This window comes from Sorex araneus, chromosome 2 (genome assembly GCF_027595985.1).
Source record: "Sorex araneus isolate mSorAra2 chromosome 2, mSorAra2.pri, whole genome shotgun sequence".
Taxonomy (NCBI): domain Eukaryota; kingdom Metazoa; phylum Chordata; class Mammalia; order Eulipotyphla; family Soricidae; genus Sorex; species Sorex araneus.
This window is the reverse complement of record NC_073303.1, coordinates 234812630-234836137: the sequence shown is the minus strand read 5'-3', so window position 1 is coordinate 234836137 and position 23508 is coordinate 234812630. Positions and strand designations below refer to the sequence as shown.

At 54.7% G+C, this 23508-nt stretch overlaps 1 protein-coding gene across 2 annotated transcripts; it reads right to left on the bottom strand.

The window, feature by feature from the left end:
* Positions 1-1802: 1802 nt before the first annotated feature.
* On the bottom strand, positions 1803-16176 carry LOC101538207 (zinc finger protein 665-like). 2 transcript variants are annotated; one of them, XM_055129403.1, is made up of 4 exons: positions 16033-16176; positions 15827-15886; positions 6529-6588; positions 1803-5337 (listed from the first exon to the last, which is right to left on the bottom strand). In XM_055129403.1, exon 4 carries the CDS (start codon positions 5110-5112, stop codon positions 3637-3639), a length of 1476 nt encoding a protein of 491 aa, XP_054985378.1. In that variant the 5' UTR covers positions 5113-5337; positions 6529-6588; positions 15827-15886; positions 16033-16176; the 3' UTR covers positions 1803-3636. The 2 variants fall into 2 exon arrangements, with proteins under 2 accessions (XP_054985378.1, XP_054985380.1); XM_055129405.1 differs by lacking the exon at positions 15827-15886 and having other exon boundaries at positions 16033-16166.
* Positions 16177-23508: the final 7332 nt, after the last annotated feature.

Sequence of the window (23508 nt, the reverse complement as noted above, 5' to 3'; positions counted from 1 at the left end):
ACAGCCCTGTCCTGAGAGCACAGGTCAGAGAGACTCACTGTGAGTTAGAGGGTGTCTGCATGGGAGGAACCAAGCAGACAGCTGTGTACAGTACAGACCAGACAGCTGTGCGTAATGCAGTTCCAACAGCAGCATGCGGTCCAGATCAGAGCTGTGGATGACAGTCTGGAGGACCAGCAGGTGGGTGGCCATGTCCCAGAACCGGCGAGGACTGTCCTTCAGTTGCTTTGCCAAGACTTCTTTTGATAATCCCGCCTAAGCTTTAGTATTTACTTGGGTGGGGGCACAGCCGGCAGTGCTCAGAGATACCAGAGAATGCAGTGCAGCTAAGAAAATGATGGCTGGAGGAACCAGTTGGGATGGGAGATGCGTGCCAAAAGCAGATAATGGACCAAACATGTTGACCTCTCAGTGTCTGCGTTGCAAGCCATAATGCCCAAAAGTAGAGAGTATGGGGAATATTGTCTGCCACGGAGGCAGGGGAGGGTGGGAAAGGGGGGGGTATATCCGGGATATCGGTGGTGGGGAATGTGCACTGGGGGAGGGGTGGGTGATCATTGTGAGATTGTAACCTGAACATGAAAGCTTGTAATTATCTCACAGTGATTCAATAAAATGAAATTAAAAAAAAAAAAAGAGAGAATGCAGTGCAGTCAGGAATTGAACCCGGGCCTCTTACAGAGGCATAGCATCTTGCATCCGGCCCTTGCATCTACCTTCCTACCTTCTGGCTTCATTTCCTTTCTATGTGAGAAAGGTATTAAATCCATACCTTGCTTTTGGTAAAATATCCACGAACTGGGTCTGCGCACTCCCAGGGAACGCCATTTGGAAGGTGCCGCAGAGACAGATGGCAGAGGGAGGAAAGGGCTCGCAAGGCAAGCAGCCAACTTGGGTTTGATCCCTGGCACAAGATCCCCCGATCCCTGCCAGGAGTGAGGGACTCAGTCCAAATAGGGGGTGCAGCCCCGACAGAAATGGCAGCTGTTTCGGGTCAGGGCGACAGGACAGCAGGAAGGCTTTGGTCTTGCTGGCAGCAGAACCAAGTTCAATCTCCTGCATCCACACATGGTCCCCAGGGCTGTGCCAGGTCCCCAAGGGCAGAGCCAGGAGTTAGCCCTGAGCATCGCTGGGTGTGGTCCAAAGCTCCTCCCCCAGAGTCCCCCAAAGGAAGCTGGGTGGTTTCCTGCAGGCCTGGGTGCCCAGCCCCGTATCCCAGATGGCAGACATTGCTTCTCCTTCCTGCATCAGATGCAGGTGCCATGGGCCACCTGCATGAATTGCTAAACTGGACCCCAACTGACCTGCATACAGGCAGGCTCTGGCCAGGTCGGCAAGGACCAGAAAGTCCTGGGTGACATGAGTCCAGCTGGGTCCAACAGCTGAGCCCGCCACCCAGAGGGAGGCCTGGGGCATGGGCACACAAGCTGAGGTGTTTTGTTTTTTTTTTTCTTTTTTTTGAGGGTCACACCCGACAATGCTCAGGGGTTACTCCTGGCTCATGTGCTCAGGAATTACTCCTGATGCTGCTCAGGGGACCATATGGGATGCTGGGAATCGAACTTGGGTCGGCCACGTACAAGGCAAACGCCCTATCCGCTAGGCTATCCCTCCAGCCCCGTAAGCTGAGGTTTAAGTGTCAAGATGGGGAGGAGGTGGGAACCAAAAAAACACACAACAGCAGTGAGTCTTAGAAGTGAAAAAAACAAAACTCATGTAACTCATGAAAGCAAATACAGTGCAGGCCCCAGTTTACATTCCAGACACTTCAAAAAGCAACAAATTATGCATGATAAACCCAATACTGGTCTCCAAAAGCATTTATTTTCTGATTCCTGTGACCTTGAGTATATCTATTAACTGTGTCCTTACATTCTTTTTTTTTATTATCTTTTAAAAATCCTTGCTACTTGGACATCTGGTGGGGCAGGGGTGGGGTGGGTGGGTCTTGGCTGGGACGAGCCCCTCCTGGGGCTCACCCCAGTCCTGGACGGCAACAGAGATAGAACTCGGCCCCCGACCCCCGACTCAGCAACTAGCAAACACACACTGACCACCCCGGCCCCCACACTAGCCCCAAGTCCCCCAGAGCCGGCATGGACCCTCCTCAGCCTCCCCCCGCCCTGCCCCCCTGTGCCTGCAACACACGGGTTCATGTGTAAGCCCCTACCCGTAGAGGGCTGTGGCCGGGGCTTCTGGGCCCTCGGGACTCAGACACAGGGCCTGGACACAAGTCTTCGCAGCAAGGGGGCGGGGGCCCCCCATTTGAGGGGAACAAACGTCCACTACCATCCGGTCTCTTTCCAGGATAGGAATCCAAGCTCCCCCAGGGCTGGGGCACCCCACCCCCGCCCCCGCCTCTCTCTCCCCATCTGCACACCACACCGAGGCAATGCCGAGGGCGGGAGGGTGGGAGGGCAGGAGGGCCCTGCAGAGCGTGTTGCCGTGCTGCGTCTGGGGTTCCCTGCGGCTCACCGTGTCCTGTCCCTGTCCCGGGACCATAGGGGGTTTATAGAAGAATAAACTGGCTGGCTTTGGGTGGCTGGAAGGCGGAGGCAGGCCCCGTGGCGGGCCCGGTATGGCTATTGGCAGAAAGGCAGCGTTGGTCAGAGCTGGCTCGGACGTGCTTCACCCCCCCAGCCCGCACGGTCACCCCGAAGTCCCTGCCTCAGCTAGAAACCGCCACGATTTCAGGTTCAGGGAGCCACAGGCTGCGTGTCCACACCCTAACAGTTAAGGACGGGGCGAGGTGGGCGGCAATGGACAGGGGTCCAGGGGCCGACGGCGTCTAACCCCGTCAGGCACGAGCAGACCATCTTCCGCCAGTAATCTTCCTGGCGCAGAGCAGCTCTCCATCCAGGAAACTTTGGGGTTCACCTGACGCAGTGGAGACCCCCCACTCATCAGACCCCCTGCGTCCTTCTGTCCCATTCACACAGCTCAACAAAACAGCTGAGTGGGCAGAGGCCTGGGCTGCCTCCGTCCCATCCTTCGCAGAACATGTGACAAACATGGTCGCACACTGTCCTCGGGCGCAGCGGACCTGAGGGGACTCTTGAAGCTTCCCTGGCAGGGTGACGGGGTCTGTCCAGGGTGGTGAGATGCAAGCAGGCAGCACCCCCCCCCCCACACACACACACACACACTGCGTGCGGACTTGGGCATCCTGGGACCCGGGACAAACGTGGGAGCCTCCAGGATGCAGACAACAAGGGTCCACTTCCTCACCATCCCAACTGAATCCTTAACCCTCTGGGGCTCACTGGGGGAGCCCACCTGGGGTGGCACCCCCCTTTCCAACACGAATCCTGCCGCCCCTCAACAGCGCACGTTCAGGATTTCCATCCATCGAACCAGCGAATGTTCAGGAACCTCTGGCGGAGATCCGGGCAGCGAAAAGTCTCAGAAAGAGAAAAAGTGAGTGGCCTTTGCAAAGAGTTGGGGTCCGAGGCGGGGCTGTGGGATTTGCATGGCGTCCCACTAAGGCCTGAGTGTCTGGGGGGTTTGGGGCGACTGGGTGAGGGGGTGGAGAGAGAGGCCAGCCAGGGCTCCACACGCAGCGAGTAGGGCAGGGGGCCCTGGGGACGGGCAGGGAGAGGGACGGGCGGGTGCGAATCCCCCCAGCCCCCAGCCCGCCTACACCGAGTGCGAGCGCAAGTGCTTGATGAGGCACGAGGAGGCCGTGAAGGCCTTGCCGCACTCCTCACACTCGTAGGGCCGCTCGCCCGTGTGCGAGCGCTTGTGGATGGTGATGTAGGACGAGCAGGCGAAGGTCTTGCCGCACACGTTGCACTGGAAGGGCTTCTCGCCCGTGTGCGAGCGGAAGTGGTTGGTGAGGTGCGTGGAGGAGGCGAAGGCCTTGCCGCACTTGTCGCAGATGTAGGGCTTCTCGCCCGTGTGGATCTTCATGTGCACTGACAGCCCCGACGAGCGCGTGAAGGCCTTGCCGCACTCGGCGCACACGTAGGGCTTCTCGCCCGTGTGGATCTTCATGTGCTTGATGAGCGCCGACGACTTGATGAAGGCCTTGGCGCACAGGTTGCACTCGTAGGGCTTGACGCCCGCGTGGATCTTCTTGTGGGCCGTGAGCCCCGACGAGTCGAAGAAGGCCTTGCCGCACTCCTTGCACTCGAAGGCCTTCTCGCCCGTGTGCGTGCGCTTGTGGATGAGGATGCTGGAAGCCTTGGCGAAGCTCTTCCCGCACAGGTCGCACTCGTACTTCTCGCCCGTGTGCGAGCGCAGGTGCTTGGCCAGGTGCGTGGACGCCGTGAAGGCCTTGCCGCACTTCTTGCACGCGTAGGGCTTCTCGCCCGTGTGCGAGCGCTTGTGGATGGTGACGTACGACAGCGTGGTGAAGGTCTTGCCGCACACGTTGCACTGGAAGGGCTTCTCGCCCGTGTGCGTGCGGAAGTGCTTGGTGAGGTTGGACGAGGCGTAGAAGGCCTTGCCGCACTTGTCGCACTGGTAGGGCTTGTCGCCCGTGTGGATCTTGGCGTGCAGCGCCAGCCCCGACGACTTCATGAAGGCCTTGCCGCACTCGCGGCAGGCGAAGGGCTTCTCACCCGTGTGCGTGTTCATGTGCTCGGCCAGGCCTGAGGCCTTGATGAAGGCCTTGCCGCACTCCTTGCAGGCGTAGGGCTTCTCGCCCGTGTGCACCTTGATGTGGTTGGTGAGGATGGACGACTCGGCGAAGCGCTTGCCGCACTCGGGGCAGGCGTAGGGGCGCTCGCCCGTGTGCACGCGCTTGTGGATGGTGATGTAGGATGAGCAGGCAAAGGTCTTGCCGCAGATGTTGCAGGGGTAGGGCTTCTCGCCTGTGTGCGAGCGGAAGTGGGCCGTGAGCTTGGACAGGGTGGCGAAGGCCCGCCAGCACTGGTCGCACTTGAAGGGCTTCTCGCCCGTGTGGTACTTGAGGTGGTCGGCCAGGTCAGCAGCCTGGCTGAAGGCGCGCCCGCACTCCTGGCACACGCACGGGTGCTTGCCCGGGTGCATCTGCATGTGCAGGTTCAGGTCGGCGGCGCAGGGCAGCACCATGCCGCACTCACTGCAGGTGTAGGGGTGCAGGCCTGGCTCCGTCTTGCCGACCCCGGCCGCCTCCGACGGCCGATCCATGGTGCGGCGTGGGCGCAGGCTGCGGAGTGACTAGCCGGGCTCACCAGGGGCTGCGGGGGATGCAGGGCTGCGGGCGCCTTCCTCAGTGTGACCACGCAGCTCCCCGGAAGGGCGCCCTCAGTTGGGATCTGGCGGTGGCGGCGGGTGCCCCCCGGGGGTTGCTACCAGCAGGCCTGGCCACACTCCTCAGACACGGGGACACGTCCGCCCGGCCCGCAGTCTCCCCTGGGAGAGAAGAGACGAGCCTCCGCTTAGAGCTCGGACCACCACGAACCGACCCTCCCTTCCAGCTTCCCATTTCTTTCCCTGGTTTGGGGGTCAGGCCTGTGGGGTGGTGGGGATGGAACCCGGGTTGACCATGTGCCAGGTGGGTGCCCTTCCTGCTGTGCTGTCAACGGTCCCCAGTCCCCTTCTCATTGAAAGGAGGGGCACCTGGGTGGTGCTCAGGTATCAAAGCTGGGACCCCGGGGCTGGAGCGATAGCACAGCGGGTAGAGCGGGTCAGCGCCTTGCACTCGGCTGACCCGGGTTCGATTCCCAGCATCCCATATGGTCCCCCTGAGCACCGCCAGGAATAATTCCTGAGTGCAGAGCCAGGAGTAACCCCTGTGCAACGCCGGGTGTGACCCACTGTCACTGTCACTGTCATCCCGTTGCTCATTGATTTGTTTGAGGGGGCACCAGTAACGTCTCTCATTGTGAGACTTATTGTTAGTTTTTGGCATATCCAATACGCCACAGGGAGCTCGCCAGGCTCTGCCGTGCAGGCGCAATACTCTGAGTAGCTTGCCAGGCTCTCCAAAAGGGGCGGAGGAATAGAACACGGGTTGGCCGTGTGAAAGGCAAACGCCCTATGCTGTGCTATTGCTCCAGCCTGGGTGTAACCAAACAGTCAAAAATAAATAAATAAAAAAGCAAAGCTGGGGCCCCCTCGTGCAAAGAGGGGCTCCAGTCCTCGGAGGCACCCCCTGGCCTGTGATCTTCACAGTAAGTAGGCTGCAGGGTCGGGCCAGGGCACCTCGGGAGGGCACCTGGTTTGCAAGCGACCGAGCCAGGGTCTAATTTCTCTCTGAAATCTAGAGATGACAGAGTGACCCAAGAGGCATAAGCTGGGGCCCCAGCATGCTAGGGACGCTTTATTTTTTTTGGGGGGAGGGTAAAGTTTCCCAAGAAGTGCTCAGGTGGCTCAGGGGCCCCTCCCAGCGATACCTGACGAACAAGGCTGGAGATTCTCGAGGCCAAACTAGGCTCGGACACACGCAGGGCATGTGCCTGAACCCATGGACTAGCCCCGCCCCACTTTGGTTCTGGGGGTCACGTGGAGTGAGGGCTCGAACTTGGCCCCCCTCCCCCTACTGGGCTGCAGGGCGCACACTCGGGTTCCGCTTCCTTCTGACCAGGGCACGCTGAGACTCACCATCCATTCTGTCTCTGTGTCTCCTAAGCACAGGCAGGAAAGGTCCCTGGGGAGAAAGACCTGGAAGAGAACAAACCAGTGAGTCATGAGCACGCAGAGGTGGTGGCGAGTCGCACCTCCACTGGCCTAGTTGTCACTGCCCTGGAAATGAGCTGGAAATGATGTCCCATTCGTGCACTCAAAAAACCTGAGGGGGGGCGGGGAGGCTAGAGCAATAGCACAGCGGGTAGGGAGGGCATTTGCCTTGCACGCAACTGACCCGGGTTCGAGTCCCAGCATCCCATATGGTCCCCCGAGCACTGCCAGGAGTTAATTCCTGAGAGCCAGGAGAAACCCCTGAGCATCGCTGGGTGTGACCCCTCCCAAAAAAGAGAAGAAACCTGGGAGCTGGGGAGAGTCATAGCACAGGGGGAGAGTGCTGGCCTTGGACGCAGCCAACCCAGGTTCCATCCCTGACACCCCGTAGGGTCCCCTGAGCCTCGCCCCTTCTATAAAAGGAAAAAAATCTCGGGGCTGGAAAAAGCATACGGAGGTAAAGGCATTTACTTGCAGGCCTTGCACGCTGCTGATACTGGTTCTATCCCAGCACTGCTGCTGAGGGGTCCCTCTAAGCACCACCGGAGTAACCTCAAACCACCCCAAAATAAAAAAGGGGGGCGGAAGATAGGACAGCAGGGAGGGCATTTGCCTTGCATGCAGCTGACCCAGGTTCGATCCCCGGCATCCTGTAGGGTCCCGAGCCCCGGCAGTGGTTCCTGAATGCTGAGCCAGGAGTTACCCCTGAGCACTGCCGGGTATGGCCTCCTGAACCAACCACCCAAGAGAGAAAGGCAAGAAACAAAGACCCCCGACAATACCATGCAGCCAATGGGGAAGGTGCCAAACTGCCCCCATGTAATTCAGCGCGGGGCCAATTCCCCCGGACCCGGACTTGGGCTCAGTAATCAACCCGGGTGTAGACGTCCCGGCCTGCAGGTCAGGACCACACTGCTCCAAGTTCAACGCCTTCCCCGAAAATTCCTGCCTGCAAACACAAAACAACTTGGCCCAAGGACCTCGCTTAGTAAACACTCAGGAATTCTTCACCCCTCCAGCATGCACCGCGGCCCCCCTCTCCAGGGAGGCCACACAAGTGGGTCTGCAGTGCCAACCGGAAGCCCTGGACACTTCAGGGTGTGATCCTCCCAGCGCCCCCCCCCCAAACAGAAACCAGAGCAATGCCAAAACGGCCCCAGTGGAACCTCGGCTAGAGACCCAGACGCACGATCAGTGCCCCCCCCCCCCATTTCTCTCTTGCATCACGACGCCCTGGAGAATGCTCTCAGCCCCAGGACCCGGCCCTGCCAGCAAGCTTCAGGGGTAAACTCAAGAGCCCCCCTCCTGCTTCCCACCTTCCTGGCAATACTCCGGCTCCTCAGCCTCGTCTGGGAACACCAACACCAACTACAACTCAGCAAGGACCTAGAGAAAAGAATCAGCCTTTCCCGGGACTCCAGACGCCACCAGCCGCCACCCATCCACCCCACCTCATCGGGCTTCTCACGGAAGGGACCCGGCATCTTTCCCTTGGACCCAATTCCTCAAATGACTTGTTTACTTTGCTCCAATGCTCATTCGGCCCAAGGTTCCCACAAGTGTCTTTGAAGAGTCTTCATCCTTCCAGTTGCGCTGGGCTCCCAGCCCGCCCGCTGCCTCCTCAGAGATCTGGCCCCATGGGGGCGCAGAGCGGGTTTTCTCGTAAACAAATACACTCCCTTCTCTTCCCTTCTGCAGTCCAAACCTTCCCCCCCAAGTCCCCCAGCACCTCAGAAGGCCAGTCTGTCCAGGGGCTGGAGCGAGCACAGCAGGGAGGGGCTCAGTCTTGCCCACCGCAGACCCCTGGTTATTGATTCCTCCCCGCACAGAGGCCCCATTCAAGGTCCCCAGAGCCCCACAGGGAGTGAGCTCAGAGATGGGAGTAAGCCCTGAGTGCTGCCGGGCGTGGCTCAGAAAAACAAAAGGTAAGTTTATCCGGTGTCAAGGAAGATATAATCATAAATATTTATCAGGGGCCAGGGCCAAGGCTCTGCGGGAGATCGGGCGCCCGACATGGACAGGGCCAACCTGGGCCTGATCCCCCAGTTCCAGCCAGGAGTGATCCCTAAGCATAGCCAGTGTGGCCTGAAACGCAAAAATAAATATCTATCAGGGGCTGGAGCGATAGCACAGTAGGTAGGGCGTTTGCCTTGCAGAACGACCCAAGTTCGATGACCAGCACCCCATAGGGTCCCCCCTGAGCACCGCCAGGAGTAATTCCTGAGTGCAGAGTCAGCAGTAACCCCTGTGCAATGCTGGGTGTGACCCAAAAAGCAAAAAAATAAATAAAATAAATATCTATCTCAGGTTTAAAACAATGCCTGGCTGGCCCTCGGGCCCCACGGGCGTGAGTCCAAAGATATCTAATGCTCTGGTTCTGTGGTGGCTGTGGTTCCGCTTCACTGCAAGCCTGACCTTCACAGCTGCTGCTGGCCACGCCCCAGTACTGCTCAGTGGGGGTTGGGGACGCTGGGGGGGACACCTGTATCCTTTTTTTCTTTTTGGGTCACACCAAGCGATGCACAGGGGTTCCTCCTGGCTCTGCACTCAGGAATTACTCCTGGTGGTGCTTGGAGGACCCTATGGGATGCTGGGAATCGAAACCAGGTGGGGGGTGGGCCGTGTGCAAGGCAAACTGCCCTACAAGCTGTGCTATTGCTCCAGTCCTGACACCTGCATCTTAAGTGGCAAGGAGACCTGGGGGGGAGCATTCATGCTGGGGATCAAGCCTGGGCCCTCCCCCAGGCAAGGCCAGTGCCACACCCCACTTGAAGCTTCACTCCTGGCCCCCATCCTGTCACCAACTGATTTCTTGAAAATTTGCTTTCCGGGCTGGAGATGGGCCACCACAGGGGTGGCACCGCAGGGCGTGGCTCCCAACCAGAAACACACATCAAAGACCATTTGATTTCCGGGGGCGAGAGGTGAGCCCGTGCACCAGGTTTGAGACACCCGCTTTGCCCACGGGGCTGACCCAGTTTCTGCACAGGGGCCCCTGCGGCCCAGAAGGAGTGATCCCTGGGCACAGAGCAAAGAAGGAGTGCTCCCTGAGCACAGCGCCAGGAGGAAGGCCAGAGCGCTGTCAGGTGGGGCCCAAATCCCAGAACAAACAAATCCAGTGGCAAGTTGGAGAAGGGGTCAACAGTGCCCACCCGGAACCCAGGTGAGGGCAGCCACCAGACTGGCCGGGGGCTCAGTTACTCGACGCTCGGACTGGACGGGTTAAAGGCACAGAGGAAGTAAGGCCCAGGAATTGGGTCGGCCAAGAAAAACACCTGGCAGAGATCCGCTAAGTGTTGTGTAAGACGGGCGTGACTTGTCCTTGGGGGGCACTTTCTTTCAAAGATCAGTATGATGGCGAGTTTCTGCACCCCATTACGCGGATGAACAGATTAAGATCCCAGTGGGTGTGATCAGAGGGGCTGCCGTGGTAAGACGGCAGCCGACCTGGGTTCGACCCCCGGCACCCCATAGGGTTCCCCCCAACCCCCAGTCCCACCAGGAGTAATTTGAGTGTGGAGCCTGCAGTACTCTCTCCCTGAGCGCCACCAGAGGAGGCCCCAAACAAACATGCAAAAATATTTTGTTTAAAATAGCAATTTGACTCGTGGGGCCTGAGCACTGGCACAAGTGGGCGGGGCAAGCTGCCTTGCTCATGGACAACCCAGGTTGGATCCCTGGCACCCTGAGCTTGCCAGGAGTCAGTCCTGAGCACTGCCGGGTACGGACCACCTACACACAGTAAGCAAAATTTGCCTCCTGGGGCTGGAGCGATATAGTACAGCGGGTAGGGCATTTGCCTTGCACGTGGCCGACCCAGGTTCGATTCCCAGCATCCCACAGGGTCCCCCGAGCACCGCCAGGAGTAATTCCTGAGTGCAGAGCCAGGAGTAACTTCTGAGCATAGCCGGGTGTGACCCAAAAATAAAAAATAAATAAAATTGCCTCCTGGCAATGCTTTGAAACTATCTGCCCACGTTTGAGAGTTCTGGAATAAAAACAGAGACCAGGGCTGGAGTGATAGCACAGTGGGTAGGGCGTTTGCCTTGCACGCAGCCGACCCGGGTTCGATTCCCAGCATCCCATAGGGTCCCCTGAGCACTGCCAGGGGTAATTCCTGAGTGCAGAGCCAGGAGTGACCCTTGTGCTTCGCTGGGTGTGACCAAAAAAAGAAAAAAAAAAAAAAAGAAAAGAAAACGGAGACCAGCAAACCTGAGCAGGAAGCTGATCAGGTGCGTTTACTAGCCCTCGTCCACTCCACAGATGTGACACAATGGACAGCTACTAAGAACCACTCACGGAGGCTGGAACCACGCAGACACTTGGCAGTTTCTGTTTCTTTTTATTTCTGGACCCTACCTGTCGGTGCTCAGGGATCACTCCTGGCTGGGCTCAGAGAACCCTATGTATGGATGCTGGGGCTCGAACCCGGACCTGCTGCGTGCGAGGAAAATGCCCTCCCGCTGTGCTACCATTTGAGCCCTTGATGGCTCAAAGTGGGGTGAATGCCTGCTCTGTATGCGGGAGATCCAGGTGCACCCCTACTTGCCTCACTACCCCCCCCCAAACCATACCCCACTTCTATTCAAAATGGTTTTTTTTTTTTTTTGGGAGGGGGCACACCTGGCTGTGTTGAGGGATCTCTCTTAAGAGTTGAAGGGTGGCAACCATATGGGGTACCAGGGTTCAACCCCACACCAGGTCAGCACAAGCCGAGGCCGATGTCCTACTGGGTGCGTGCTTTCTAGTGAGCGGGTGTAGCTCTGCAACGGGGGATCTGAGTATTATCTTCGGGGAAGGGGTTGGCTCCGGGCTGACTCCTGGCTCGGTGCTAAGGGATCCCATGTGGTATCAGGGGTTCAGACCCGTGCTGGCTGCATACACGCCAATGGCCTGACCCCGTTCGTTATCTCTTCACCCCCAACACTTATTTTATATTTCTTTTTCAAAGGGCACATTATCTTTAGCAATTGAATAAAGGCTGCTATCTGAATTCATATGTCACCTGCAAATACCTGATTTGCGGGGGGGGGGGGGTGTCACACCCAGCAGTGCTGAGGACTGACTCCTGGTTCTGTGCTCAGGGATCCCTCCTGGCAATGCTCAGGGCACCAGAGGGGGGTACCAGGGATCGAACCCAAATCGGCCAGGTGCAAGACAATTGCCTTACCTGCTGAACTATAGCTCTGGCCCCCAGATATTATTTTGTTATTATTTTTTGCTTGGGGGTCACACCCAGCAATGCTCAGCGGTTACTCCTGGCTCTGAACCACATAGGAACTATTCCTGGCAGTGCTCGGGGGACCCTATAGGATGCCAAGAATAGAACCCAGGCTGACTGTGTGCAAGGCAAACGCCCTCCCCACTGTACCATCACTCTGGCCTTCCCACATTTTATTTAAAAATCATCTCTGCATGGGGCCAGAGCCCCATGTAAACGGGGACAGTAAACAGGGAGGGCGTTTGCCTTGTGACAGACCTGGGTTCAATCCCCGGCATCCCATAAGGTTCCCTGAGCGCCACCAGAGGTAATTCCTAAGTGCAGAGACAGGAGTAACCCCTGAGCATCACTAGGTGTGACCCAAAAAGCCAAAGAAACAAAACAATTCTCCACATGCTTTATTACACTCTGGCCCCGGGGCCTGTTTTTGTTCTGAGTTCCTGACAGCCACACCTGTGGACACAGAGGTCAATGGCCGTGCGCCCACGGTCCCGGCAGGCTGAGCCCTTGTACACGTGGACAACAGGCAGTGCCCAGCACACCCCCACTGGAACATTCCTGATAACTAGAGTGTTAGCGTCAGCTTGGCTCATCCTTCCCAAGTGACAGGAAGTCCAGGCGTGAAGAGGTGGGGGGGGACAATGCCAAACATACAGAAAACATCAACACACAGAAATATCCCAACATGTGGCCTAAACTGACTTGTGTGGCTTTTCTTTAAAGGCGGGGGGGGGGGGGGGCCGGGGCACACCCGGTGAAGTGCTCCAGATGGTGGGGATTGAACCCGGGTCTGGTGAGCGCACGGCAAACCCTGCGCCCCCTGCATTTCCAGAAGTCATGGGACACCCAGGCACAAGCAAACAAAATAGCACCTAAAAAAATTTTAGGATCACCAGGTTCGAAACTCGGTTTGTTTCGGGACCCCCAAACATCCTCCCACACTGTAGAAAAGTTTCATGTGTCACTCACACATTAGAAACACTAGCATGCAGTTTTGGGGGGTTTGTTTTGACTGTACCCTTGCGGTGAGGAAACACACTTCCGAAGTGAAAGCAGAAAAACCTACAATTCAGCTTGAGCTTCCTGCCAGTTTACCAAACAGGCATTCACTTCTACAAAGGAAATATGCAATCCTATAATCGCTCATTTTCCTGAGTAATAAAATAACACACTCCCCTCGGGCCCCTCCGAATATTATTTAGCTAAAATTAAAAAGGGGCCGGAGAGATAGTACAGCAGATAAAGCAATCGCCCTGCATGTGGCTGACTCACATTCCATCCCTGGCACCCGAGATGGTCTGCCCCAGCACCACCAGGAGTAACTCCTGAGCACTGAGTCAGGAGTAAGCCCTGAGTACCACTGGGTGTGCCCCCCAAGCTAAAAACAAAAGAAAAAGAAAAAAAAATTTTTAAATGACCGAACATCCTATTTATGGGCACTCGGGAGCTGAAGAGATAGTATAGCATGGCGGGCGCTGGCCTTGCACGAGGCTGACCAGGGTTCAATCCCAGGCACCCCACATGGTCTTCTGACTGCTGCCAGGAGAAAGCCCTGAGCAGGGCCAGGAAGACCCAAGCACTTCTGGAAGTGGCCTGAAACAAAACAAAACCCAATACCCTCCTGCTTTCCCCTCAAAAGTCCCCCCTTTTAGGGGCCCAGAGCGACAGTACAGCAGGATAGTGTGTCTGCCTTGCACACGGCCAACCTGGGTTCAATCCCTGGCATCCCATATGGTCCCCTGAGCACAGCCAATAGTAATTCCTGAGTGCAGAGCACTGACCATTGCTGGGCGTGATCCAAAAAGCTAAAAAGTAAAAAAAAAAAAAAAAAAGTTAAAAAAAGAAAAAAAAAAGAAAAAGTCCTCCCTTCTGGAAGGCTCTGGGGAAGGGTCCGAGGTGGGGACTTCAGGTAAAGACAAAGGACAGAATGAGGTTTCCTGGCCCAGGACAAGCCAGGGGCTTTGAGCCTCCCCTCTCCTCTTTCCCCATCACCCCATCAGTAATTTCTTTTGGGAAACACAATTCTGTTGTCTTCTGTTTCTTAGCCAAGAAAATTCTAGGTTTCCCTGCAAAGAACCAGTTTCTATTTCTAGAGCCTATTCTCTACAGTTCTCACGCGGGCACCTCATCTTCCCAGCAGCCCCACATACTCGAAAACAAAGGGCCTGGGGCTGGCGAGGGTGCTTGGAGCACACGCCAAGCAGGCGCGCTGCAGGAGAGGGCTCCCCCACCACACACAGATCTAGGCCCAAGTGCCCCCCACCCCCAACCCTGCAGGCCTGAGACAGGGATCAGCCAACAGAGAACTAGAGAACTAGATTTGCCTTGGCCCCTGAACCCCAATCAGAAGCTGATTCTAAAAGCACCGTGAGAAGCAACCTCGGGGCAGGAGTGCCTCCCAGCCTACTGATCCACCAGGCCTTTGAACCTATTGTTTTTGTTGCCCCCTTTGGAGGAAGCTCCTGGCACAGTGCTCAGGGAATCACTCACTGGCTGGGGCCTTTGAGACACCAGCAAGGAGCTCTGTGTGGGCTTAGGGCAAAGTGGACTGGCACCCTATCTAGGCTCCCCCGACTTTTTAAAAATTTTGCTTTTTGGGTCACACCCATCGATTCGCAGGGGTTACTCCTGGCTCTGCACTCAGGAATTACTCCTGGCAGTGCTCGGGGGACCATATGGGATGCTGGGAATTGAACCTGGGTCAGCCGCGTGCAAGGCAAACGCCCTACCCGCTGTACTATTACTCCAGCCCTCCCCCCACTTTTTGGGTGTGTTTTTTTGGTCCACACCCCGGGGTGCTCAGCAGTCAGGGTTGACTCCTGGTTCTGCACTCAGCGATCACTCCTAGAGGAGCCTGGAGGTCCCTACGGGGGTGCTGGGGATTGAACCCGGGTCAGCTGCATGGAAAGCAAATATCCTCCCCACTGTACTATCCTCTGGCCCCTTTCCTCCCAACCCCCACCGCCCCACCCCGCCACCGTTTGTTTGTTTTGTTTGTTCGTTGTTGTTGTTTAATTTATAAACTGCTCCGGAGACCCAGGCAGGAGGGAAGGGATGGGATGGGCAGCTGGGAGCCACCCCCTCCTCTGTTGGGGTGCTTGCGGGGGAGCCCCAGGTCAGGGCCAGAGGACCACCAGCAGGTTCGTCCTGGCGGGGGCGGGCTCGGGATCCCCCACAGCACCCCGTGCGTGCAAAGCCGCGCACGGCCGCTGAGCCGCTTCCCTGGCCCCGCGGCAGGGCTGAACTTGAGACTCAGCAGTGGGAACGATGGAGGGGAAAAAAATGAAAATTAAAAAATGCAACTCAATAAAAGTCGCTAGGGGATCGGAGCTGCACGGAAGAAACGCTTCCGCTCACCCTTTCTTCCCTCAGTAAACGTGGGGGAGGGCTGCTCAGGGCCGGGTTTTGAGAGTCCAAGAATCTGGACGTCCAGGCAAAGGCGGGCACCAAGTCTGAACCTGGATCCTGCAGAACGGGCGCCGCGGCCCCCCCAAGCACTGCCAGGCTGTCCCGAAGTACCCAGCCCTCGGGGATGCAACCAGCAGCTCCAGGGTCCCGTGCTCTGAGCAAAACGAGTGTGGCCCGAAACTATTTTTAAAAAAGAAAAAGAAACAAAAGAGTCGGGCAGAGCCTCCCCACCCAGGGTAGCTCCTAAGGGATGGGCCGGCATCACAGACGTCGCGCCCCTACCCGGCACAAACCAGGTGCGGTCCCCAAACCGAAAGGAAAAAGAAATCGGGGGTCGGTCGGGGAGAGCTATTTCCAAAGGCTGCACCGCACGCCGGGCACGCACGGGCCCCCACAAGTTCTATGCGGGCACCGCCAGCTCCCACCTCCTCCCAGGCCCGCAAGGGAGATTCCCCCCCCAAAAAATGTCAAGGAATGCAAAAGCAACAAAATGCTAAAAAAAAGCAAAGGCCAGTTCCAAGACGAGAACTTTCCCGTGCACGGTGCAGTGGGGTGCTCCAAGCCAATGGGGGCCTCCCCCACCCCCATACTCACCCCGGCCCGCGGGGCGCGCTGTCAGCGGGGATCCGGGCGCCCGAGCCGCGCGCCTCGCTCCTGGGGAAGCATCACAAAGGTTACGCGGGACACTCTCAGGGTCCCCGAGCACGTGGGTGCGAGCCACCCCCGCACCACGACCCCCGCACCCCTCCCGGAGCCGCCCCGCAGCGCGCAACGTGGTGACCTTGGTGTGGGGTCCGCACCTCTCTAAGGGGGCCCCTCCGCAGTCCGGGGACAAAACCGTCCTTTAGTACTCCCCCACTTTTGCACCCCAGGGCGCCCCCAGGGCGCCTCCCCCACGAGCGCCGCAGCAGGCTGATGAATGTGACTCGCTCCCACAAGGAAGAGCCAACGGACAAAAAGTCCCGGAAGTCGGTGACGCCACTTCCGCTTCCTGCCCGCGCTTTTAAAGGGCCAAGCTCCAGCGCCCTGAAGAGCCAGTCTCCGGCAAAGTTGCGCTTGTCGCTCTGGGGGACTTGGCTCAGGGATTGGTTAAATATCAGTGGGCGTGGTTAAAGGGGCGGGGCTCCACGTTGAGGGGCGGGGCCTGCCATTCGGGCACCTCAAACTGGGCGGGGGAGCTTTCCTTGAAGTATTCTGTCTGCGATTGATCAATTCCACATTTAACATTTATTTCACCTTTTAAAATTTGCGTTGGCCACCAAGCTTTTGCACCCCAGTCATCAGTTATTTTGTATTGTGAACGGAACGGCACTTCCGGTAACTTTCTTTTTTTTTTTTTGCCACACCCTGAGGAGCTCAAAGGTACCCCCTTCTCGGTGCTTTAGCTGGGTTGGGGTTTGGGGGAGTCCAGTTCCGAGGGTGACCCTGTGATTCCGGGGATCTAGCGGAGTGGCATCTAGCATGCAAAGCATGCGCTGTATTCCTTTGAGCTAGCCCCGCCCCCCACATTTTTTCGGTAACTTAAAAAATGTTTTGCAAACAAGTATCTCAAACATTTGGAGTGGGGGAATCAGTCAAATCCTAGCTAAGAAGTCTAATGCAGTGATACCAAGCTTGCTTTTATTCAACAAGGAAGCATATTTCTGGTTAAATGCCCCCTGTGGTATCCAGAAGGTGGCCTTTGTCTGGCTCCATGAGATCCTCTAAGGTGGGGTAGAGGGAGTGAAACGCCCTTTAAGGGCGTCGGGGTGTTGCTCAGCCCTAGGGCACTTGCTTTGCGTCTGTGAGGCCCTGGATTTCGTCCTCAGCAGGCTTGATCTCTCCGTACCTCACCCCTAGAGAGAGTCGGCGACTTTGGACGGCAGGCAGGGCGCCGTGCGAGCGGCCGACCCGGATTCGATCCCACAAGCCCCGAACGGTCCCCCTGAATAACTGTTGCTTAACAAGGGAGTGCAGAGATTGCGAGGTGCCGATTACTTGGTGAAATACGGTTCGTTCAATCCATAACCACTGAGAATGGTGCTGGATGTGAGATTCAGAAACTGCTTTTCTGGTGTTGAGGTAGTTTCCATCTGCTCCTAATTTTCTTAGTGTTTAGCACAGCAGGGTGTTGGACCATGACAAAGCCTTTTTATTTTTATTGCATTAATTGCCGTGACCCAGTGGATTTTTATCCTTGGTTTGATAATATGTTCATCCTCCCTTTGCACTTTCAGCCCAGGCTTCGTTTATTTTGTCTTGGAGATTCATTCTGTGTGAGTTTGAACTAGACCGCATGGTATTCTATGCCTCTGGGGCTCTACTCAGGCGAGGACAACTGTAACTTAATTAAAAGGCCAGAGAAGGGGCCAGAAGTGGGTAGATAGATTCCCGCCCCACCTTGCGCTTACTGGACCCATGTTTAATCTTCAGCATCCCACATGGTCCCTTCTATACCATCAGGAATAAGCTCTAAGCACTACTAAATATGGCCCAAAAAACCCAAAACAAATAAATAAAAAATCTAGGACTGGAGAAAGCACAGCGGGAAAGGCACTTGCCCTGCGTGCAGCTGACCTGGTTTCCATCCCTGGCACCTCCATATGGGCCCCTAGTTCTCTCCAGGAGAGATCCTTGAGCACAGAGCCAGCGGTAAATACGCCCTGAGTACTGCCTGGTGTAGCTCAAAAAACAATTAAGGAAAATAGGAAAAAAGATTGTTCTAGGTGAGAACAGTAAAGGGGATAGGTTCTCGCCTTGACACAGCAGAGCCTGGTACAACAGCTCCCAGAGGTGGTCCCTGAATGCAGAGCCAGGAAAAAGCCTTGAGCACTGCCAGTAGGCTCAAAACCAAGAAGGGGAATTAAAAAATAAAAAATTCTGGGGCCACAGCATAGTACAACAGGGAGGTGCGTTTGCTTTGCATGTTGCCAACCAGGGTTCCATTTTCAGTACCCCATAGGGTCCCCCTAGCACGGCCAGGAATGATTCCTGAGTGCAGAGCCAGAAGTAACCACTGAGCATCGCTGAGTGTGACCCAAAAAGGAAAAAAGAAAAAAGAAAAGAAAAAGTTCTGAGTATACTTGGTCTTTGGCATTTCCTTTCTTTCTTTCTCTCTCTCCTTTTTTCTTTTAGGCTACACCACCTCCTGCTCAGGAGCCATTGCAGTGATTGGGGGTCACTCCTTGAGGTGCTCAGGGAACAATGAGCTGCCAGGGATGGAGCCCAGGCCTCTGGCATGCCACCCTCTGAACTATTTCCCCTGCCCCAAGAGTTCTTTTTTTAAAAAAATATTTATTTTATTTTATTTTATATTTTGCTTTTTGGGTCACATCCAGCAATACATAGGGGTTACTCCTGACTTTGCACTCAGGAATTACTCCTGGCGGTGTGGGGGGAACCATATGGGATGCTGGGAATCGAACCTGGGTCAGCCACGTACAAGCCAAATGCCCTACCTGCTTACTATTGCTTTAGCCCCCCAAGAGTTCTTTTTCTTTTTTTTTTGTTTTTGCTTTTTGGGTCACACCCAAGGATGCACAGGGGTCACTCCTGGCTCATGCACTCAGGAATTACCCCTGGCAGTGCTCGGGGGACCATATGGGATGCTGGGATTCGAACCCGGTTGGCTGCGTGCAAGGCAAACTCCCTACCCGCTGTGCTATTGCTCCAGGTCCCCACCCCCACCCCTGCAAGAGTTCTAATAAGGCTTGGAACCATCGTACTGTGGGTAGGATGCTTCCTTTGCACACACCTGAATCTGGGTTCGATCCCGGGCATCCCATACAGTCTCCCAACCCCCTCCAGGAATGATAAGTCAACTTAAAAAAGAAGAAATGAGAAGCTGAAAACAAAACAAATATTTGCAAATCCTAGCTCTGGCACAGAGCCTGGCAGTCTCTCTTGATAACAAACTAGGAAAAAAAAAAGAGCAGTCAGTGTGGAAATGGCCAGTGGAAATGGTAATAGAAGCAGTTTTCAACATTGCTAACAACGCTGTCTGACTCTGGTTTGGGGACCACCCCGACTGTGCTCAGGGCTGATTCTTGGTCCTGCACTCAGGAATCTCTGCCGGCTGGGCTCAGAAGACCCTCTGCAGTACCAGTGATCAAACCCCGGGCATCAAACCCTGTATGGCGCATGCAAGGCAAGCGCCTCCCCACTGTACTATCTCTCTAGCCCCGGAGCCTGTTGTTTTTTGGTGTTTTTCCAGAGGTCTTCAGCATAACGCTTAAGTGCATTCATTCATATTTTGAGCAGGGCGCGCCAAAGGGGAAGGTGTTTGCCTTGCATGCAGCGACCTGGATTCAGAGAACAGAACACACTAGAACTGGGAACATCCTAGCCATGCTGGACGTAGGCACTGCAGCAGGGACCCGGATTGGGGTTGCCCCTCACCCCTACCTCATGGCTTGCCTGCACATTTTAAGAAGCAAGGGTGGGATGGCCAGGGCGCAGGCGCGAGCCTCCTTGGCTCCAGAAGCGTTTAGAGCAGCCTGGCCCCCCTCCCGGTGTTCCAGTCTGGCAAGGCCCTTCAGATACGGAAACCGCGTCGCTCTGCAGCGCCCCCACGCGGCTGCTTTTTTCCCACCTGTCATGTCTGTTAGGGCAGCAAACTGAAAGCATCCAACTGGGCAAAAAGTCCAGGCTCAGTTTGTCTGTTTAATTTTTTTTCAATTGAATATTTGTGAGAGAAACCATTACAAAGTTGCTCATGATTGGGTTCCAGCCATACAATGATCCAACACCCGGTGTACACTTCCCACCACCAATGTTCCCCATTTCCCACCATCCCCCAACACGATCCCCCCTCCTCCCCCCCAGCCTGCCTCTATAGCAGGCACTTTTTCTCTCTCTTTCTCTCTCTCTTTCTCTTTCTCTCTTTCTCTCTCTCTCTCTCTCTCTCTCTCTCTCTCTCTCTCTCTCTCTCTCTCTCTCTCTCTCTCTCTGCATTATAATTTACAATACAGACACTAAGAGGTCATCTTGTTTGTTCGGGGTGTTCAGTCATTTTATCTGGAAGGCAAGCCTGGAGTACCATTTTAACTGGATGGCAGCTTTGGGGTGAGGATGCTTCTGGAAGCACAGGGAGTGGGGGGGGAGTAGCCCATCCTGACCCAAGAAAGCCTGGAGATTTCAGTCACAAAACCAGTATACCCGAATTTTCAGCAGATTGTATCTCATTGGGGTCCATCCTGAGATGCTGGAGTCTGGCTTCGTGGGGGGAGGTAGAGGGGGGATGGTGGTTATTTTGGGTTGTGGGAGCAAGTGGCTGTCAGGGACTCTGCTTGGGCAGATGCCAAGTTGGCCTGCCCCCCTCTGATTTATCCTGATCTGTTGAGCTTTGTGCGGGTCCGAGATTAACTGCAGCTCTTTAATCTCTTCCAAGATTTATTTGTGGGTCTCTGAAGCAAGACAGATAAATGAGCTTGTATAGCTGAGCCAGGGGTGGGGAGTGGGAGTGGGGGTGGTTGTGGGCATGGTTCCCACATACCTATTTTTTTTTTGCTTTTTTGGGTCACACCCGGTGATGCTCAGGGATTACTCTTGGCTCTGCACCCAGGAATTACTCCTGGCGGTGCTCGAGGGACCATATGGGATGCTGGGAATTGAGCCCTGGTCAGCCACATGCAAGGAAAATGCCCTACCCACTGTGCCATTGCTCCAGGCCCTCACATACCTAACTTTTGGCCGTATAATTTCTCAGGAAACTTGGTTCCAAGTTTTCCCCACCTACCCTGGCATTCTGGGTATTGTTGCTAAATCCTAAGTCACTAAGATTCATTTCAAAGCATCTTTCCATTGTGTTTTTTTTGTGGGTTTTTTGGGGGGAGGAGAAGTGTTTGAACCACACGTAAGCTACTCAGTGGCTACTCCCAGCGCTGTGCTCGGGAGTCATTCCTGGTGGTGCTCCTGGGACCAAGAAGTATGAATGTGCACGTGTGCATATGTGAGTGTATATACATGGATGCATATGTGGATGTGTGCATGAATGCGTAACTATGAGTATGCATGTGTGCAGGTAAAAAATGAGAGTCACTTTAAAATTCAAGTGGCTAAAAAACAACCCCTTTGGCTTTGATGGTCTGAGAATGGGAGTGCAGGGAGTGAGGCATGAGGCCCTGAGCCACCCCAGCAGCTTTGGGCATTACTAGTCAAGTGAAAAATAGCTAGTCACCAGCCACGATCCAGAGTTGTATGTCTTTCTCTCCCATAAGGGAGTATAACAAGACACATGCCATAACCATGCCACTGGACCCTGCACCAGGCTGTTTCATTAGGGGTGCCCCCGAGGGGGGCAAGTGAGTCCCCTCCCCACCCCAAGGGACCCAGCCCCAGCAGCCGAAAACCTCCAGAACTCAACTGCCACCCTGCTCACGGCCACGCTCCACAGGCTGAGGCCGAGCCACACCCACGAGCAAACTTATTCCTGGATTGCGCGACCTCATTTGCAGCAGCATGACAACTCAAACCTCACACCACCCATACTCCAAGAGTACCGCAACACATATAATGGGGTTTAAAGTAGGAGGCAACCAATCTTAGAGAGAAATATATTTTTACATATATATATTCGAAGACAGACCTGTTATGCTCACAATGGAGACGTTACTGGTGCTTGCTCAAGCAAATTGATGAACAATGAGACTACAGTGCTGCAGTGCTACATATATATGTATGTATGTCTGTATAAGCACACAAGGCTCAACCTTTAGTAATTGTCTTCTTTTTTTTTTTTTAGTAATTGTCTTTTTAGTTTTTTTTTTCTTTTTGGGTTACACCTGGCAATGCACAAGGTTACTCCTAGATCATGCCCTCAGGAATTACTCCTGGCAGTGCTCGGGGGGACCATCTGGGATGCTGGAAATCGAACCCGGATTGGCCACATGTAAGGCAAATGCCCTACCCGCTGTGCTATTGCTCTAGCCCCAATGCTGGGTGATTCTTAAGATTTGCTCCTGACTCTGTACTTAGGGATCACTCCTGGAGTGCTTGGTGATCCACATGGGATGCTGGGGTTTGAGCCCAGGCTGGTTTCTTGCAAGGCAAGAGCCCTACCAGCTGTCTTACTGCTTCGACCCTCAATAAATATTTGTAATGAAGAATGCCAATGGCAGAGACTCTTGCCCCTGCACCTGCCTGTCTTCACCTAGGCCCCTCAGAGAGGGCAGGTTGAGTTTCCCTCCCTGCCCTGAGCAGAGCCCCGGTAGCTGAAGACCTCCAGAACCTAGCCACAACCATGCTCAAGGCCACTCTCCACAAGCTTAGACAAGCCTCATACATAAAGGAACCGGCAGAGGAACCCAGATCTGAGGGACCTGGGGCTGAGATCTCCAAGCCTGCTTGGATTGGGACTGGGCCTCCTCCACCCAGATCCCCCATTTTCCAGTAGCTAGGCAGTCACACCCAGAAATTGCCCTGTGATCCCATCAATGACCAACATCCAGGGACTATAAGACCAAGCTCCCGGACATCTTATAGCCTAGTTCTCCCTCTCGGAGAACCTGGCAAGCTACCGAGAGTTTCTTGCCTGCACAGGAGAGCCTGGCAAGCTCCCCATAGTGTATTCATATGCCAAAAACAGTAACAATGATGGGTCCCATTCCCCTGACCCTGAAGAGCCTCTAAGGCAGCACTGTTGGGAAGGACGAGTAAAGAGAGGCTGCTAAAAATCTCAGGGCTGGGACGAATGGAGATGTTACTGGGCCTGCTCGAGCAAATTGACAATCAACAGGATGACAGTGACAGTGAAAATAATTTTTAAAAAAATAAATAAGAAGAAAATAGTCTGTTTTGTGAGTATTTTAATTCTTTTAGATCTGTTTCCCTAGAAATTGGAATTCTAAAGATAAAACTTCAGTATGTTTTAGTTAATTCATAATGTGAAGTGAACTCTTGCCAAGTGAATATATGTTTTAAGAATTTTAATTGTGAGTGTTGTAACTTTTTGGATATCTATAGAACTGATGTAATGCTTTTTAAATAATACTGCAGAGTACAGTTTTGTCATGCTAACTGAGGTAATAACTAGCAACTTGTTTCAAAACTTAGGAAATCAAGCTGTATTAAGCTCAGTAAAATAAGGAAGTTATAGTTGTAAGATGTGACTATATTTTAAGAAAAATGAAAGAAAGAGATCCTGTTAAAATGAATCTGGATTTGAAAAAGAAAGTTTGTAAGACAAAATGAATGTAAAAGAATGTGCAGAAACCACAACACCAAAAGGAGAGAGAGAGAGAGAGAGAGAGAGAGAGAGAGAGAGAGAGAGAGAGAGAGAGAGAGAGAGAGAGAGAGCA

Excerpts from the sequence above, each read along its gene's own strand:
- LOC101538207 (XM_055129403.1), bottom strand. The coding sequence starts at position 5,112 with ATGGATCGGCCGTCGGAGGCGGCCGGGGTCGGCAAGACGGAGCCAGGC.